This window comes from Arachis ipaensis, chromosome B09 (genome assembly GCF_000816755.2).
Source record: "Arachis ipaensis cultivar K30076 chromosome B09, Araip1.1, whole genome shotgun sequence".
Lineage (NCBI taxonomy): Eukaryota > Viridiplantae > Streptophyta > Magnoliopsida > Fabales > Fabaceae > Arachis > Arachis ipaensis.
The window spans coordinates 3,728,595-3,748,890 of record NC_029793.2 but is presented as its reverse complement, the minus strand read 5'-3'; the positions used below and the strand labels follow the sequence as shown (position 1 = coordinate 3,748,890).

Here is a 20,296-nt window from a genome sequence, read left to right as displayed (position 1 = left end):
TCTACCACTTTGTTCTTCCTTGCCTCTTCCAATTTCTTTGTACCATCAACCCGTTGGAGTTGTCTCCTATGGCATGCATTCCTTTTTTCCATCCTGCTCCACTAACGCTGCTTGTTGGAGGGTCTGATCCACCAACCTCTGTTGTCCTTGGAGTTGTTGTCTTCCTTGGCATGCAAAGTATTTCCATATTTGAGCCATTCCAACTGCTGTCCATAGCTCTGAGTTTTTGTTTTGCTCTTCCAAACTTTACTTGTGATCTTCTGCATTTTTGATTTGCTGATGTCCTTATGTTTTGTTGCTTTGCTAGAGCCACAGCTGTCCTTGTTGTGTTTTTCTTTTTGTTCCAGATGTCCTCCTTTCTCCATGATGAAGACAGATGCCCATTTTTCACTTTAGCAAATGCATAGCCTTCTAGTTTTTGCTGAACGGTGCTTATTAAGTGCCTTGGGCTTGTGCATTGATTTGAAGCACTCAATGAATACTTAAGCAACATTGTTGGGCTGAGAAAAGGATAATGGGCCTGCATCACTAAAACACACAATTAAACACATTTGGGCTTTATCCCAATAAATGTTTGTCATCATTTGTATAACCCAAAATCAACTTAAACTTAACAATAAAGTACACGAGTAAGAATAGCTGGTAGAAATTAAAAGATGATCCACTAACTTTTGTTGGAGTTTTCTTTCAACACTGACTGTATTTTGCATTACAAGACAGTTTCTATTCACAATTAATTCATTTCTTTCCTACAGCCATTTGCACTCATCAAAGCAAAACCATTCTTTCTTTCTTTTTTCATTTGTTGCATTTCTGAAAATGGCTGAGTCCTTGCTTGGGATTGTGCTGGAGAAAGTGATCCCTTTGGTCCAGAGAGAATTCGCAGCCTTCTCTGAGATCAAGCAAAAGACTGAAGACCTGTCACGAACTTTGGCACTCATCAAAAGTTGTTCTTGATGATGCTGAGGAGAAACAATGGTCTAACCCCCTATCAAGATTTGGCTCCAACAACTTAAAGATGCTGTGTACCTGCTGGATGACGTCCTTGATCAGTTGCCTACGAAATCCTCTCAACATGGGTGGTTATCATCTTTCAAACCGAACAACATCATGCTTCGCCGCAAGGTTGGACATGAGCTGAATGAGATCGTACGGAGATTGGATCAAATTGCTGAAGATAAGAACAAGTTTCTTCTAAGGGAAGGAGTCAGGGAGAGGCCAACTGAAGTAGCTGAATGGCGCCAAACAAGCCCAACTATTGTTAGTCCTCAAGTACTTGGACGAGATGCAGCTAAAGAGAAGGTTGTGGAGTTTCTTCTTAGCCGGACACGAAACTCTGAGTTCCTTTCTGTCTATCCCATCGTTGGCTTAGGTGGTCTTGGGAAAACAACACTTGCTCAGTTGGTCTACCATGATGAACGAGTAAGTAGCCATTTTAACCTGAAGATTTGGCTTTGTATTTCTGAGACTTTCAATGTCAGAAGGATTTTGTGTTCCATTGTACAATCTATCACAAAGAATGAGTGCAAAGTTTTGGAGCTACCTGTGATGGAAGAAAAAGTGAAAGGATTGCTTCAGGGTAAAAAGTTCTTATTGGTTTTAGATGATGTGTGGGTTAAAAACCAACAATTGGAGTTCGGACTAAACGAAGACAAATAGGATCAATTGAAATCTGTTTTTGTTGCGGATCCAAAGGTGCCTCTGTTTTGGTGTCCAGTTGTGATAAAGATGTTGCAACAATCATGGGTGCATACCAAACTCATGATTTGTCAGGCCTATCTGAAGATGATTGTTGGTCATTGTTCAAACAGCGTGCATTTAGAGATGACAAAGAGGAGGATGAAGAGCTTGTGAAAATCGGCAAGGAGATAGTGAGCAAGTGTGGGGGATCGCCTCTTGCAGCAAAAGCATTAGGAGGTCTGAGGCGCTCCAAAAATACCAGAAATGAATGGCTTGAGGTTAAGGAAAGTAGCCTATGGACTTTACCGAATGAAAATCATATTTTGCCTGCATTGAGGTTGAGCTACTTACACCTGACACCAACATTGAAGCAGTGCTTTGCTTTCTGTGCCATATTTCCCAAAGATACAAGAATCAGTGAACAAGAGTTGATTCATCTTTGGATGGCCAACAGTCTTATTTCACCTCGGGCAAACTTGGATGCAGAGGAGGTTGGCAACATAAATTGGAACGAATTGTGCCAAAAATAATTTTTTCAAGATGTTGAGATCGATGACTGTTTAGGAGAGGTTTATTTCAAAATGCATGATCTAGTCCATGATCTTGCTCTGTCAATTACAGATAAAAGTATGTGTTTGGAGGAAGCAAACCTTACTAATTTGCCAAGCACACATCATATTGGTTTCAAATATGATAGTAAAACACTATCAAAAGGTGAAGAAAATTTCATGTCCTAAACTGCTGAAACTGTAATGTTGATGGTTTGATGAACTAGAAGGTAGCATTTGGTAGAGACAGAGACGGAAAGACAGAGACCGAGAGACAGAGACTAAGAGACAGAGATTGAAATAAATCTCTGTTTGGTGAAAAGTGGGAGACAGAAATTGAAATAAGAATGAAATTCTAATTTAATTTATACAAAGGGTAAAATTGGAATTAATTAATTGAAATGAAGGTATTTTAGGTATAAAATGTTATCAAAGTTTCAGTCTCTATCTCTAAAAACTTTAGTCCCCTGTGTCCCCACTTGTTAGAGGTACTGAAATACTGAAATTTTAGGGACTGAGACAAAAATTTTAGTACCAGTCTCTAAACCAACGAACATGATACTGAGTCTCAGTCTCCCCATCTCTGTCTCAGTATCTCAAAACAAACACTACCGAAGGGATTAAGAGAGGGAGAAAAATAATTTTTTCTCATTATTAAAGAGAATGAAAAATTCCTTAAAAAATATCTATTGTGTTATTACACTTTATATAATGTACTTCTTATGTCCCACTAAAAAAAATTATAACAAATAAGTCTATATCTACTATTGATAAAAAATGATCTAGGTAACATCCCCTGCAAGCTAGAATTGTATAAATCTAACAATCCTAACTTAGAAACATTAGTAAGAAAAGGACCTGGTAGCAGAGCTTTTGGTAAAAAAAATTAGCTAGTCTTTGGAACGAACTGGCATAAGATGAATGAGACTAGACAAATACTTTTCACGAACAATGTGGCAGTCCACTTCAATGTGTTTGATTCTTTCATGAAAGATGGGATTATTGGCAATGTGAATGGCTGACTAGTTGTCACAGAATAGAGTGATAAACTTTTGAAGCAGCAAACCAATGAAATCTATTAAGAAAGATAACCAACTAGTTTCACAAGTGGCAACAGCAAGAAGAGACCTATATTTAACTTCTACAGAGGAGAGGCCTTATTTTTGAAGCAGTCGAGATGCTTTTCATGGGCCTTGTATTCTTTTATTGTATTCGCTTTAATCGCTCCTGAATCGGCAGATCAAATATCGAAATACTTTCCTTTAACTACTAGAGGTGGATGAGAGGCCGCTATTTATTTGCTTGCTTCTCCGGTTCGCTCTAGTTCACTTGGTTTACAACGGTCTATTTGCTAGGTTTTAGACAGGGGCTAAGGGCGAATCATCCCTCTTAGCAGCTCTTTCCTAATCAATACTGTGGTTTGCTTCTTACTCTTCCAGCTAACGAGAGAGTTTCTAAGCATGAAGCAATAACCAAAAACAGAACGATCAGTATCGGCATAGGTAGCCCAGTCAGCATTGACAAATCCGGTGAGATGCAGATTAGAAGTAGAGGAGAAGAATAGACTAGTTGCAGGCCTGCCCTTTAAATATTAGGTACGCTTAAAATAGCTTCTAAGCGAGAAGTGGTTGCACAGTTCAAAAACTGGCTCAAACGTCCCACAGCATAAGAGATGGGGTCTAGTGTTTGTGAGGTAAAGGAGTTGGCCGATGAGTTATCTGTAAGTAGTGTTGTCCGTTAAAATGGTACCGGATTCCTTCAAGAGTTTATGATTATAATCAAAAGGAGTGGAGAGAGGGTTGCAATCTAGATAACCAAAATTCTTGAGAAGGTCCATGACATACTTCCGTAGTAGTTCTGCTGATAAATGTGAATTTCAGAGTTAGAGCGTGCTACTTCCATTCCCAAGAAGTACTTGAGATCATCAAGATCCTTTATTTTGAATTTGTCAGCCAAAATTTGCTTGATGCAATTGATTTTGCCAATGTCATTCCTAGTTAAAACTAAGTCATCAACATATACTAGAATGACAGTGAAGCTTTTGGATTATTTCTTGATGAAGAGGGAATGATCATAAAAAAACTGCTTATAACTAGCATCAAGAGTCTGAGTGAGCTTAATGTTTCATTGTCTGCTTGCTTGCTTAAGCCCATATAGAGATTTTTACAATTTACAAACCAAACCTGGTTGTGATACAGTCAAACCGGATGGTATCTTCATATAAACTTTTTTGTCCAAATCTCCATGAAGGAAGGCAGTATTGATGTCCAACTGTTTCAAATGTCATTTCTTTGTCGCTGCTAACGCTAACATTACTCGTAGGGTAGTCATTTTGACAACTGGACTAAAAGTATCACCATAATCCACTCCTTGCACTTAAGTGAATCCTTTTGCAATCAGTCTCGCTTTGTGTCTTTCTATGGTACCATCGGGATTGAATTTTACTCGAAAAATCCATTTGCAACCCACAGCCTTCTTGCCTTTTGGGAGTTCAGTGAGACACCATATTCTGTTTTGATCTAGAGCTGCCAATTCAGCATGTATTGTATTTTTCCAACATTCATGTGCAGCTGTTTCCTCATAAGTGCTAGGTTTTGGATTTGAGGTGATGAATAGAGAAAGAGACTTATATTTTGGGGTTAGTTTATCATATGATAAGTATTGTGAGATAAGATATAAAGTGTTAGAGTTGGCAAAGTTGCTAGAGTGAGTTACGTATGGTAGTCCTTCAAATAAGCAGTCAATTTCTTGACTCTTTCAGATTTTCTAGTGATGCATTCATGTGTGATGTCGAAGTTTTATGATGCAGGTGCATTGTTAGTGTGTGGTGTGGTAATTGGTATAATGGTGTGTGAGGAAATTGGTGAGTGCATTGAACTTGAGAAATGTTCATTTGAATCTATGAATGTGATAGGTGTGGGTGATTGCAAATGATGTGTGGATGGTGTATCATATTGAAAATGGAAAATGAGTTTCGTAGAAAGTTACATTTCTATATATGAAAATTTCTTTTGATTTTAAATCAATAAGTCGAAAACCCTTTGTTCCTAATTTAAAACTTAGAAAATTTGTTTTCCTGCTCTTGGTTCTAATTTTGTTCTTGAATTTGTTAATGTGGAGGTATATGCAAGAGAACCAAATACTTTTAAATATGAAAAGTTAGGTAAATTACTATACAAAAACTTATAAGGACTAGCATTATCCAGTTTAGTGCTGGGCAACCTATTAATTAGGTGAATAGCGTGAGCAATTGCGTACAATGTGGAATTCCTGATTGAAATAGCAACACCTAAAATGTGATGGTATTTTCGCTCTACAATCCCGTTTTGCTCTGGTGTTTCTACACAAGAGATTTAGTGTAAAATGCTAGTTGATACAAAAAAAGGATTTTAGAGTAAATTCTGACCCATTGTCAGTCCTTATATACTTGTTTTTGAAATTGTACTTGGACAAAATTCACAAAATTAATAACCAATTGTGATTGGTTTTCATAAAAAAAATCCAAGTGAATCTGCTTTTGTCATCCACCACAGTCAAAAAATACCTATGTCCTTCATTGGAAGAGACAGAAATAGGACCCCCGATATTCATATGAACTAAGTCAAAACAATTTTTTATTTGAGTTGTACTAAAATCAAAAAATAATTTCTTTTGTTTTGTAAAATGACATGAGTCACAAGGAAGTTTTAAAGCAATACAATCTATAAAATAAAAGGATAATACTTCTTCAGTAAAATTAATTTATGTATGGGTATGTGTCCTAATCTAAGATGCCAAATGTTGTTGTACTCAATGCGTAAAAGAGTTGTGGGATGAGTAGTAGTAGTCGTGTTGCCACCAATGAAGTTTGCTTTGTTGGAAAGGGGGAAAGTGAGATAATTATGATTCTTTACTCATTGTATATAACCAATACACTCAGCAAAAATAAGTTCTTCTCATTGTTGAAGAGAATGAAAAATCCTTTAAAAATATCTGTTGAGTTATTACACTGTATATACTAATGTACTCCTTATGTACTCTTTATGTACTTTTTATGTACTCTCACTAAAAAAATTACAACAAATAAACCTACATCTACTATTGATAAAAAAATAATTTAAGTAACAAAAAAATCATGTGAGAAATTTGAATCTTTGCGAACGTTATATAATTTAGATGGTACACTCAATACAATTGGTAGAATACTAATATATTTTTGTCCAACAAACATTTTTGAGTATTATGCACGAGAACTTTCAAATTTTCCATCTGTCGAGAATTTAAGCCACTTTAGATACCTAGGGCTCTGTGGTTTGGATATAAAGAGCATTCTTGATTCTATTTACAGTTTACATAAATTGAAAATCTTAAAACTAATGCGTTGTCATGAGCTTTAGTTTATTGAAACACTTGACTCGCTTGCATAATCTCCGACATCTTGTGATTGAAGTTGTTGCTTCCTATCTAACACTAAATGTATACATTGTCAATTCAGAGAAATGGCATAGTTGGGCAGAGTTACGTCATTTGAATATGAGAGGAAAGGAAAGTTAATTATCTCATGTTGCTATAATAATATCAAACAATAGTAAAGAGAGAAAAGAGTTAATGAATCAATCAATGCAAAATTAGTAAGAATTGAATGATACAAAAGGAGTACATAAGAGTACATCCAAATGGCCCCTTTTCGAGTAAAGATAAAAACTCCTTTACAAATACAATTCAATTCATACTTGTCATTCACTAAATTATACAGCATCTTTTATTCTCTCACACTACGCATGATTTTCATACGAAAAAGTATATGGAACCAAGAGGTGATTAGCCAAAAAAAAAAAATTTAACTAATTTATAATTATATTTAATTAATTTTATTTGTTTTTAATTTATAATATTTGATATTAATTGCTTCTCACCCTAAATTAAAATTCTAAATGATACGTTAGAGAAATAGGGGCGGAAATCACAGAACTTCCAACAATTCCGATTCTTAGTATATAAAAAAATTTATAAAATATATAAAAGAACATCCATTTAATATGAAAAAGAAACATTCTGATAATTAGTAGAAGAAACATCCTAATGCCTAGCATAAACACCAGCCACGTAGAAATTTTGGATTTACCCAAAAGTATTTAGCTGATTTTATTGGCTGATACCCTCTTGATTTCTAGCATTGTTGTTCCCATACCCATCATTCTCATTCTATTACATAACCAACTTTGCCAACTCAGCATAGGATAACTTTAACATGCTCTTCTCCCTTTAGGTGTAGTAGTCCTTCGTCCACTTAGAGAACTTCCTCACTCTGTCTCTTCCTTCTCTTTCATTTGGCTCCATTCTTATTTTTTTCATTCCCATTACTTGATTCCTCATCAGGTCCATCATCACCTTGAGACCCCACTTCATTTTTGCATTATGAACCTGGGTTGGATTATTCATCGCATTATGTCAGCAATGTATGTGAAGCTGAAGATGCCAATTTGAAGGGTAAATAAGACCTTCGGGTGTTATATTTGTGGTGGGAAAACAGTGGTGAAACTAAGTCAGTTGGTGTGGAAGAAGTACTTGAAGCACTCCAACCTCACTCAAATCTCAAGCGGTTGCAAATAGGTGGCTATGGCGGATTACATTTGCCAACTTGGATGGGAAATAGTTCAGCTCTCAATAGTTTAGTTTCTTTGCAACTTATACGATGTAAAACCTGCAGATAACTTCCGTCACTTGGGAGACTCCCGTCTCTTAGAGAGCTTGAGATAAGCTCCATGGATGAAGTGCGGTACATTGAGGAAGATGAAAGTTATGAGGGTGTTGAAGCAAAGCCATTCCCATCTTTGGAGTACTTGCTGGTGGAGAGATTGCCAAACGTGGAGCAGTTGATGAAACGGGAAACAACACACATGTTCCCCTCTCTTTCTATCCATCGAGAATTGCCCTAAACTGCAATTGCAGTGCCTTCCACATGTTAAAAAACTCAGTGTTTTGTATTGTAGCAATGAGTAACTGAAGTCAATCTATAATCTCAACGGCCTTAACCAACTTCATCTTTATGAATGTGATGAAGTGTCGTGCTTCCCAGAAGGAATGATGGACAACATGATCTCTCTTGCAACTCTCAAGATATCAAATTTCAGAGAATTGAAGAAACTGCCATCTGACATCACAAAACTCACTACTTTGTCTGATCTACGCATCCAAAGCTGTGGTAAGCTAGAGTGTTTACCAGAACAGGATTTGGAAAACTTATGTTCCCTTGAACGTTTGTCAATTGATGAATGTGAGGGTTTGAGATGCTTGCCTGAAGGTGTACGGCATCTTACGTCACTTCAAACTTTGATTATTGGAGGCTGCCCAGCATTGAGGGAGCGGTGCAAGGAAGGAACAGGGGAGGACTGGCACAAGATTGCTCGTATTCCCAAACTAATTTTTGAAAGTTGAGACTCACATTGATGTATGTAAGATTGTTGGGTTATGCTAGTTGTACACTAAAATTAGCCACTAAAGTTAGCCATCAATATAAAATACATGTTGAAATACAAATATATATTAAAAATAAATTAAATCACACATATATTTATACACAAATATATTAGTGATTGATTTTAGTGTACAAATAATATTTTTTAAGATTGTTTATTTGTCTTTTTTTGTTTTTTTAATTTATAGACTGCCAATTAATTTTCGTCAAAAAAATGTTGTACTGTTATCTTCATCGTGGAATCAACGTTAATGACTAATCTTGGTTTCAATGTTTTGTAGTACTCATTATTCAATAACTATAATGAGACCCGCGCGATGCGCGGGACGGTAAATTAATAATAGTATATAATAAATATTAAAAATTGTTATGTTTTGTGGAAATAAATTAAATATGTGTAAATTGAAGTTAAATTTAAAAGATATTTTATTTTAAATAATTTGTAGTACAAAAGATTTGGATGGAAGTTGTAAATATTTTTAAACATTTTTATTTGGTGGTTTGATTTTTGCATTTGTTTTAGTTTATGGACTTAGTCATCTTATGTGGCGCTCGTCCTCCTTTTTTTATTGGTTGTTAGAGTTTGTACTTTCTTCTTTTTGTCGTAGGTTCTTGTGAAGATATGTTCTTTATGAATTGTTGAATTTGATGCACTTTCTATTGTGTTATTTGGTTCTATCTTTGTATGTATGTTCTTCTTCCGAAGATGTGTCTTGAATTTGTATGGTTTTCTTTCTCCTTAATCTCTTGATGGGGTGGTGCTTCAATGTCATTATTTTTCTGAAATGTCATTAGATTTAAAGCAGTTGTGCCCAATAAATTTTTTGCGTCGCCATCAAATAGTACAAAAGTTGTTGTAATACTTTGATCTAAAATCTTTAATTGAATTCTGAACCTAAAATAAGTATTGGGCTAACAACTAATAATTTGATAGATGAGATTATGAAAAGTATATAGAGTTACCTTATTGTTGGATATTGTGGTGTTTGATTACATGTGCCATAAACGTAGTTGTTTCTTTTTTTATATATGCTTTCTTCTGACACTTTTACATTTAACACAGTTCCATCCTAATTTGTTATCAATTTTGTTTACAGATGCTAAAATTGTGAAGATCTTTTCCTATTCCAATATTCAATTTATGTTATCATTGAGTATATGATATTTGAGGAAGTATGAATGTATGATGCATGTTGTGATTTTTTTTTGTCATACCTGATCATTAGATTCTCATTGCATGGTCATTAGATCTAATCGTTCTGCTCTGAAAGAATGATGCTCTATTGAGTAAGTTTGAGATATGCAGTTCGAAAATAAATTTTTTGTGCTAAATTTGATGTTATGTGAAGGAATAGTGATAAGAGACTTATATATGTAGTTTAAATGGTATAAAATTTAAATACTTATAATGTAAAATTTATTATGATTAATAATATTATTATGACATTTATAATATGGATGTTTATTACCTTTGGTGAGTTATTTATAAAAATTAATAAATTAATTGTTACGGTTATAAATTTATTGTATTGTTTATAACGGTAAGATATAATAAATATAGGAAATGAATTCAATATATTTGGAGGTTACAAATTTATTGGATTCTATTTTTTAGTTTTTTATTTGTATATTTTATTTTTTTGCTGATTTAAAAATAATAGTTGATTTGGCAAGAATTGAGTGGTTGATTCTAAAGTTGTGCCAAATAATAATTATTCTAAAGTTGGCAATGCAATTAACGTAGTCAATGGCCTAAACTTATAGAGTTGCGGTCAACATAATTATTGTAATAATTATATATTTATATTTGTATCCATGCATGACGCATCTTATATGTACAAATATGCGCAATAAAAGCTAAAAGTTAAACATTTTTAGTAAAAAAAAAAGAAAATAGTTAATTAGTGTTTTCAGGTAAACATGTATGCATGATGCATCTTATATACTATAAATGTATCTAATATGAAAATGTATGTCTAATATCATATATTTTTTGGTTTCATTTTGATACTCTTTTAATAAATTTGTTTTTTTTTTTTTTAATTTTCAAATATTCTTTTCAAAATTTATATTGGTAAAATAAAATAGAATTTGTTTTTAATAATAAGTAAAAACTACAATAATAGTTCTTTGTACCTAGTGTTATTTCTAAAAATTAAAATGATTATTTTTTTTTACCAAAGATACAGAGACTTGAACTCGCGACCAATATGGGAGACTATGCTATTTGAGGTATAACTCATTGGCAAAAATTAAAATGATTATAATAAACATAATTATAATAATAAAATATAATTTTTATTTTTTAAACTTTTAATTTATAAATTAATTGTTGCGGTTATAAATTTATTGTATTGTTTATAACGGTAAGATATAATAAATATAGGAATATGAATTCAATGTATTTGGAGGTTACAAATTTATTGGATTCTATTTTTTAGTTTTTTATTTGTATATATATATATATTTTTTTTTTTGCTGATTTGGAAATAGTAGTTGATTTGGCAAGAATTGAGTGGTTGATTCTAAAATTGTGCCAAGTAAGTAATATTGTTGACATGACATTAGTAGGAGGAAAGAAATGTCTCAAAAGTAATGTGGTGCATGTTTATGTATCTACTTTTATATATTAAGAATAGATGTGGGGATAGAAATAGGAACATGTATGAATAAATTTTTTTGTTTTGACACTTAGTTTATCTTTACTGAAAGTTTTTTTCTTGTATCAAGATGAGTGTGGCTTTCTTGGATTATTAGTTCAACTTGCATGAGATATTTTGATTTGGCAATGGCAAAAAATGAAAAGGGCTAAAACATAGTATTATCTCATTTGGTACTTTTTCATCATTCTTAGATATTGAAATGAGAAATTTTTAATTATAAGTATTCCTATTTTATTATTGAATTTGTGTCTTTGATTCATGTTATTAAATGGTTTTTTTAAATTGGATATGGGTGTTTATGCAGTTTGATGTCAATTCAAGTGAGAATATGAGCGACATTGAATTGTCGCCAGTTCCTCTTTTGAATGAATCAACAAGCATCAGATCTCCGACTGAATTGAAAAAGTTGGAATTAGGTATAATTAAGTTTCGATTTATAATTTTTTTTATTTTAATATAGTTTTTATTTATATATATTAGTTATTATGATTGTTTCTTGTTTTATATATTTTGTAGAAGTTACACACTTGCACCTACTCATGATCCTAATGAAGAAGATTCTGGTGTTCAGTTTCATTGAGTATATCTTGTTATGGTATGAATTGTTCTCTTTATTATTAGAATGTATAACTAGATTAGAATATTTTTCTACTAGTGTTATATTATTATTATTATTATTATTATTATTATGTAACTGCTTTTTTATTTCAGGTTGGTTTGCATTAAGAAATTTAGCTATTTTGTTGGAGAAGACACCATAATTTGTCTATCTTTTAATGAAAATTTATTTTTATTTTCAGTTGTGTTGAGTGTTGACTATTGAACTTTTAAACTTCCTTAATTGTCCTATTTGAATTCATTTTATCGTTAAATTTCATTGAATCAAAACTTTATTAGTTATTGTATATTTGTGTTTGTCGATTTCAATGTTATGACTTTGTGAAATAGTACGATAGTATTTTTCTTTAATTGATTGAAAAAACCGAACCAAATCAAACCTATATTTAATTAAACGATCAAATCAGATGACTTTTCTCTAAAAAAACCAAAACACACTACAAACAACCCTATAATTAGATATATACCAAACGCAAAGTGTTAGATAATTTTAATTAATAAGGATCAGATGCAAAACATTTTCTCAAATTCCAAGTGAATCAGCTCAATGTTAAATCTTCCATTTTTATTGTCATCAGGAATAATACTAGAATGTCACCATGGCCTGTTTGATGTTGTTATTAGTGATAATTTTAATGTTTTGCAATTTTTTTTTTCTTTATCTGCTTAGTGCTTAATGTTTTCAGTTGTAGTTTCTGCCCATGTTATATCCTTGACTTTTCGATTGAGTAACATGATATTTTCATATTGAGTAATACCCCAAATAGGTCCCCAAGAAATTCACGGTCAGATAGATTTATTCCCAACAAAATTTAACTAAAATTTTGACCCTTACGTTTTTAGTTATACACCAGATACGTCCCCATGGCAGTTTGACCCGGTCAGGACGCCCTACGTGGAGGTTAACGGGCTGACGTGTCAGGTTAACTGCCACGTGTCACCTCCAGGACAATTTAGTCCCCATCCAAGTTGGACAAAACGACGTCGTATTGGATCATGAGACGAACGACGTCGTTTCGTGGAGGACAAATTCGCCCCACCATGGAAGGCAGAGTTGCGAAACAGCAACGTTTTAAATGGAGAACTTATCTGTCTGTTCGAGGGGACCTATTTGCTTTATGATTATGCTTCTATAGGGACCTATTTGTCTGATAACTTAATGTTTGGGGACCTATATGACCTATTATTGGTGACATTACCCTCAAATATATTTATTGCCCTTTTTGGTTTCATTAAAAGCACAGGCTGATGTATTGTATCTGGACCTAGTCGCTTGCAAAATTCTAATCCTCCCTCTCATGACATTCAAATTGAAGATTCTCCTTCACATGTCACAAAAAAATGTCTCAGGCAATCCCAAAGTATGCTAATTTTGAATGACTTAATGCATATGTTAAACGATGGCTTGGAGGAGAGAGTGAAGCAGTTGGAGGATCTGTTGTTGAAGAAGAATAAGGATAGCCAAGTTGTGAAGAAGCATACTGTTGTTGGAGTTAAACCCCAAAGTGGTCCCTGAGATTCACAAAATGCACTGATTTAGTCCCTAACTTCTCAATTGCACTAATTACGTCCTCCAGATTGCAAAAAATGCATCAACGTGGTCCCTCTCGAATTTTCCGTTCATATTTCTTGCCGGCGGGAGTGACGTGGCGAATGATTGCCACGCTGGAGTGTCTAATGGTTGCATGATGTGGCAAATGAAAGTTTATGATCCAATTTGGTTCCTGATCCCTTTTTAAACCCTAACTCAGAAGTAGCGCACCACTTCTTCGTCTTCATCATCTTCTTCATCTTCTTCTTCTTTTTCTTCTTCTTCTTCTTCCCTGTTCATTCTCGTAGCCGTGCTTTGCTGGTTGGATGATGGTTGGATGTGCCGATGAAGTTCTATGCGATCAACCACAAGGAGGCCAAGTTAGAGCAGAGGCTCGCGAGTACCAGATCGGTGTGGGTGTGAGAAACGTCCTGTGAAGAGCCCATAGAAAATCATGTCAAAATCAAACTATTAAAATCTAAATCTTTTTAAATGTTTGCCAATAGTTTTCTCTTGGACTCAATTTAACTCTAAATCTTCGGATACCCTCCATCTAATTAAGCCAAACAAGAATTCATTCCCATGCCTTGCACTGGAGAAACGCAATGCCTAAAGGAAAGCTTTAAACATTTTCCTTGTTCTCAAGAAGGAAATATAGAATGGATGATGCATCTAAACCCTTCTAAAAGATTCAAATTTCAAGAAGCCAACATCATAAATCAATAATTGAGCATTAAATCTGAAAAACTCCAATTTGATAACTGATGCATCAGAAGTTGAGAACACAGAATGAACACCAGAGTTTGGTAAGGAATTAAGATTGCATCAAGTCTCCCAAGAGTGATAAATGAGGGTGCTACAAACGAAAGGTAATGCAAGCTTTAAAATATTGGCTATCAACATCACAGGTCAGCAAGAAGCATTAGGTTTCTGATAGTACAAAAACTCAAGCATAACTTATTCACAACATCCAGGAAAAATAAAAACCAAGTACAACATTGCATATGGGAACAGTTAGAATGGCATGTGCATTGTGCATGTCTGTTGCAAAAGATTCTCTCCGCCAAACATATCAAGCAAAAACTATTACTTCAAATTTTAGCCGAATTAATTGTTTCCTAACCTGTGAAAGGTCGTGTGAGCCACAACTGCATCACCATCAAAGACAACCAGCAAAGTGTCCGCTAGATGCAAGCAGTACGATTCGCACTTTGACCTGATTGAAGACCAACAAATAGATTTTGTTTAAGAATTTTTCTTGATTTATCACGCACTTCATTGCGATTTTGAAACTCATTTTCACAATTGCATTTCTAGGACCTCAATATTTAATTATTAAATAGTTTAGTTCTTTCACTGACAAGAGAACAAATTCCGAACAGTACAACAAGAATATAACACAATTGCAATTTCAGGTACCCCAATCAAAAAATGTTTGAACATTACTTTTGTTGTATGGTAAATTTGACCCATATTTAGTGCGAGGATAAAATTGTGAGTGAATTTTGAAACTGAAAATTCTAAAGAAATTATTGAATCTCACATTGATTTGTCATCTGGCATTTCATTTAAGGTATCTTCAGGGGTGTTCTTGTTGTTTACACTTCCAGGCTCTTCTTGTGGAACATAATCTAGACACAGAACAGTTTCTTTCCCCTCTATCAGTTTAGGTGTCGAAACTCCATGTTCGAAATAAACCAATCTTCCATCAACATTCTTCTTAAACGTTCCACCATGATGGAACCTGATATCCAGCAACTTTTTCATCTGTAATGAAAAAAAAAACATTTTATCTAACATATGGAATCAGCAAACAACAACAGATCATATTCCAAAATTGCTTGCTAACAACTACTTCAGTGACTATGCCATTATAGAAATGCCCATATTTTCGATTTGAAAACAGAGCATTCCGATTACCCCTACCCACACCACCAGGTGCAAAAAACCCTAGCTACTAACATAGCATCCATGATTTTTCATCAATCTACACCAAATTCCCAAGTAAAATCCATAATGATGGATACCTTACCACTATGAAAAACAAAACAACAGTATCTAATATACTGCATGCCTACCTCTGTCACAGGGAATTTCACGCAGAATCTTTGCTCATTTCTTCAGCGATCTTGAGCCAACGATGACCAGGTTCCTTTGAACTCCAAATTGTTTCACTCCGAAAAGCCTCGCTAGGGCTCTCGAATGCCAGGGTTTGGCACTTTCAGTTCACAGAAGATGAGGAAGACAAAGTGATCTCTTTGAATATGGGGGGGGAGTGGGGGAGGGGGAGGGTTGGTTGAACGTTTTGTTAATACTTCCTACTTGAAACGGCGTCGTCTAGTTATGGGTTTAGCGCCAAAACTCAATACGACGACGTTTTCCATCCTCCAGCGTGGCAATCATTCGCCACGTCACTCCCGTCGGCAAGAAATATGAACGGAAAATTCGAGAGGGACCATGTTGATGCATTTTTTGCAATCTGGAGGACGTAATTAGTGCAATCAGGAAGTTAGGGACTAAATCGGTGCATTTTGTGAATCTCAGGGACCAATTTGGGGTTTAACTCACTGTTTTTGCTTTATTTAGGGGTATAATAATTGGGGGCATTGGTAGCTGTAGTTGTGTTTTGTATGTATGTGGTGGCTGTTTAGGCAAGTTTTAATCTGTGTTGATGATCAAATTGTTAGATTGAAATATCTCATTATATTTAAATGGATATGCATGAAATCAATTGTGGTGAAATAGTATAAAAGAAACACATTGCTTTTGGTTTGTTTCATCCATTTATCAAAATGAATTCTGCTATATGTACACCAAAATCAGCCACCAAAGTCAGCCACTAGTATAAAATACATTATGAAATACAAATACACATTGAAAATAAATTAAACCACACATGTATTTATACACAAATATACCATGTCATGAAACCACTCATCACAAAAGCTTAACCTGATAGGAAAAAGATAACACTAATAGTTATATCTCTAAGAGTAAAGTATCGTTTTTGTCCCCAACGTTTGGGGTAAGTCCTATTTGTGTCCCTAACGTTTAAATCGTCCTATTTGTATCCTTAACGTTTATAAAAGTGATTCAATGTTATCCTACTATCAATTATACTAACAAATCAGATTATATTTTTCAATTATTCTCACTTGGATGTATTCATTCTCAATTAGGTCTCACTTGAATGTGTTCGATTTTAATATTATACCCACTATTTGTGTTTAGATTCAATTATATCCCTAGAAAAGTGAATTATGTAAATGTTGTATGAATCAGTTTCAACATTTGATGAGCTATTTTTCAAAGTAGATCATCGATTCTATCCTAGACATTTCTATTCTAACTTCAAGAAGAGATTTTTAAAACTCAAACTAAAGCGTTCATGATGTGTAATTGACAGCAGGATAACATTGAATTACTTTTACAAACGTTAGGAATACAAATAGGACGATTTAAACGTTAGGGACACAAATAGGATTTACCCCAAATGTTGGGGACAAAAATGATACTTTACTCTATCTCGAATACCGAATCGGACATCCCTAAACCTCCATTGTACACATTGTACAGATATTCCATTGGCTCCCTATACTTCCTCAACAAAATATGGTGTTGGAATCCTTAAAAGGATCATTTTTTCGTAGACTACTTCAATCCCGGTGTTGGAATAAATTTGAACAATCTAGATGCTGTGCCACTGGTTGCAGTTGCCATGGCCTCAGGACTAACACTCTTCTGAGCCTTGGGCCTGATTACTGTTTGCTTTGGACGTCTAAAAAATTGCTGAGCTTAGAATTAACAAAATTATTATGAGGATGTTTCATACAGATTTCAACATACGCATTAAGTCATTCAAAATTAGCATACTTTGGGATTGTCTAAGACATTTTTTTGTGACATGTGAAAGGAGAATCTTCAATTTGAGTGTCATGAGAGGGAGGATTAGAATTTTACAAACTACCAGATCTAGATACATCAGCTTATGTTTTCAATGAAACAAAAAAAAGACAATGAATATATTTGAGGGTAGTGTCACCAATTATAGGCCAGATATGTCCCTAAATATTAGGTTATCAGACAAATAGATTCCTATCGAAACATAATCATCGGGCAGATAGGTCCCCTTGAACAGGCAGATAGGTCCCCCATTTAAAACGTTGCCGTTTCGCAACTCTGCCTTCCATGGTAGGGACGAATTTGTCCTCTAAGAAACAACGTCATTCGCCTCATGGTCCAATACGACGTCATTTTGTCCAGCTTGGATGGGGACCAAATTGTCCTGGAAGTGACACGTGGCAATCAACCTGACACGTCAGCCCGTTAACCTCCACATATGACGTCCTGACCGGGTCAAACTGCTATGAGAACGTATCTGGTGTATAACTAAAAATATCAGGGTCAAAATTTTAGTTAAATTTTGTTGGGAACAAATCTGTCCGACCGTGAATTCTTTGGAGACCTATTTGGGGTATTAGTTGGGACTTGGGAGTATACGAGAGAGAAATTTTACCTAAAGAGTTTCACGCATAACACAGAGAAAAAGGGTATCGTCCCATTTAGCCCTTTTCATCATAGTTAGATACTGACAAAAAAGAAAGAAATTATTTTTTATGGAAAAAAAATATTTTTAGTCCCACGCAACCATTCAGTTTAAGCCTAGTCTCCACATAAAAAGAAAAACTAAAAAATTTACAGATCCCTTCCGTTGAGCACTTGATGCATGGGTCTAACTTCAGCATGGGATGATAAACCCCGCCAAAAAAAAAAAATGCCCTTGATGCACCATGCAGAGAATTTCCTGCAAATGGTTAACATAAAGAAGTATGGATGAATTAATATTGAAAATATTGAAATTGCTCAAAATTTAGCAAAAGTGCAATGATAATTATTTCCTGAACTGTTGTTATCTTTTGTTTTATTGGATCACTGAAGTTCTCTAAATTTAGCTAATGTTACACCTGACGCTTTTCTGTTTATAAAAATATACACTAATGGCTTCTCTGACATCTAGGTGATAATATTACATCTGATAACCTTATTGAGTGAGATGTCACTCATGAATCATGAGTGAACAACCTTTTGTATAATCAAATCGAAAATAGTGTATATTATTAGTTTATTACCTCAACACAAGAGAAGTCAACATTTTAGTGCATTTATGATGCTTCTTGAGCAAGAAGTGCTATCTCAATTTCCTGTAGTGACTTCCCTTTTGTTTCAAGAATATACTTCTTCACAAAAGCCACTGCTATCAGACAGAATGAACCAAAAATACTATACAAGAGTTGTGCCCCAATTTGCTCCAGCAAGCGCAAAAACAGTAGACCCACAAAGAAGTTTATCACCTGTTACAAAAACAATACTAAGAGAAAGGAGCCAAACAAGTAGAGCATATTCAACAAGCATCTGCCTAAATACTTTAATTTTTCTATGAGAATTTTCGAAATTACCCAGTGCGCAGCCAAGCAAATTGCCATCGCCTTTGCTCTGATCTTGCCGGGTAGCATTTCAGACATAACGAGACAAGGAACCGGACCGGCCCCAAGTGCAAATGATAGCACAAACCTGCATTTTCCATTTCACAATAGAGATGTATTCAGTAATTTGGCAGTACAAAAAAAAATAAGGTAAGGTATTTCAATCCATATGTTGTATCTAACTTAACAGAATAAGACAGATATTTAATTGAATTCAAGCTTTAAGCATTTCTGAAAACTTACAGCAACATGCCACCAACGGATAGATACATTGCTCCAGATCCTGCTGCAAATGAACTTGCAGCAAGAACTTGTAGACCCATTGCTACTGCCTATGCGAGAAAAACAATAAAGTTTGGATCATATATTTCTCATTAACTATCTAATTAAATTTATAAAATGAAAAATTTGGTGCTAGATATATTATCAGCAACTTCAAATCCAGCTAGTCTAAGGTTTGATCCTTGTTAGACATCTGAATACAAAGTGAGTTGGGTCTGTAGTTCCTTGCAGTTCAAGACCGATTATCTGTAGTATGAATTTTATAAGAATTTTATGAAAATATGTCCAACAAAATTTTATGTAAGTAATGCTCGAGTCTTTTTCTTTTCTAACCTAGCTCAGCAAAGTTATTATTTTCATTCTTTTCTCTTTCTTCCTTACCATGCCGAAAAAGCTACCCATGAGAAGCACTTTTCTTCCAAGTTTATCCATCAGAATCATTGCTACAATTGATCCTGCAGTACCGTAAACAAAAAGGTTGAGTGAAATACACAGTAAGTATTTATCCAAAAAAACATTATTTACAAAATCAAGACACTTTTTTTAATAAAAGAATAAAAAGAGCTGAGCCAGAATACCCAATAAATTGCAAACTCCCACGCTCATATTTGCAAGATCAGATGGTACACCAAAGCTTTCAAAGACAGTCGATGAGAAATAGAACACAGCATTTATGCCAGATAGCTGCTGTAAAGCAAAAAGCACAGAACCAATGAACATCACTGCAAAATGCAGAAACAAGCAATATTTCAAGATTAGATAAAATAAAGTGGTCATGTAGATGATACAACTATTCTACAAACAGTATTCAAAAATAGAAAAAATATGGTAATTTACCTCTAGCATGGCAGCCACAGAGTAATTCCGATAGTTTTACAGAACTAGACTCATCACCTCTATCAGACTTTGACAGGTCAGCCATTGCGGATTTCACATTTACTCCTCCCAAGAGCTTCTCAAATTCAGCCTCAGCTTCAATGGTTTTCCCTCTCTTTTTTTTTTTTAAAAAAAAAAAAGAAGAATCAAATAAATAA

At 34.4% G+C, this 20,296-nt stretch overlaps 1 protein-coding gene and 1 pseudogene across 1 annotated transcript in view; one reads left to right on the top strand and one right to left on the bottom strand.

Annotated features, from left to right (window-relative positions):
* Positions 820-8,697, top strand: LOC107614844 (annotated as a pseudogene).
* LOC107614845 (probable plastidic glucose transporter 3) overlaps positions 18,049-20,296 on the bottom strand; it is a 5,268-nt gene continuing 3,020 nt past the window's right edge. The window contains exons 9-15 of the mRNA XM_021110742.1: positions 20,100-20,253; positions 19,841-19,984; positions 19,644-19,717; positions 19,224-19,312; positions 18,954-19,068; positions 18,627-18,848; positions 18,049-18,301 (exon numbers count right to left, since the gene is read on the bottom strand). Of these exons, the coding sequence (XP_020966401.1) occupies positions 18,660-18,848; positions 18,954-19,068; positions 19,224-19,312; positions 19,644-19,717; positions 19,841-19,984; positions 20,100-20,253 (765 nt within the window). The 3' untranslated portion in view covers positions 18,049-18,301; positions 18,627-18,659. The remainder of the gene's footprint in view (positions 18,302-18,626; positions 18,849-18,953; positions 19,069-19,223; positions 19,313-19,643; positions 19,718-19,840; positions 19,985-20,099; positions 20,254-20,296) is intronic.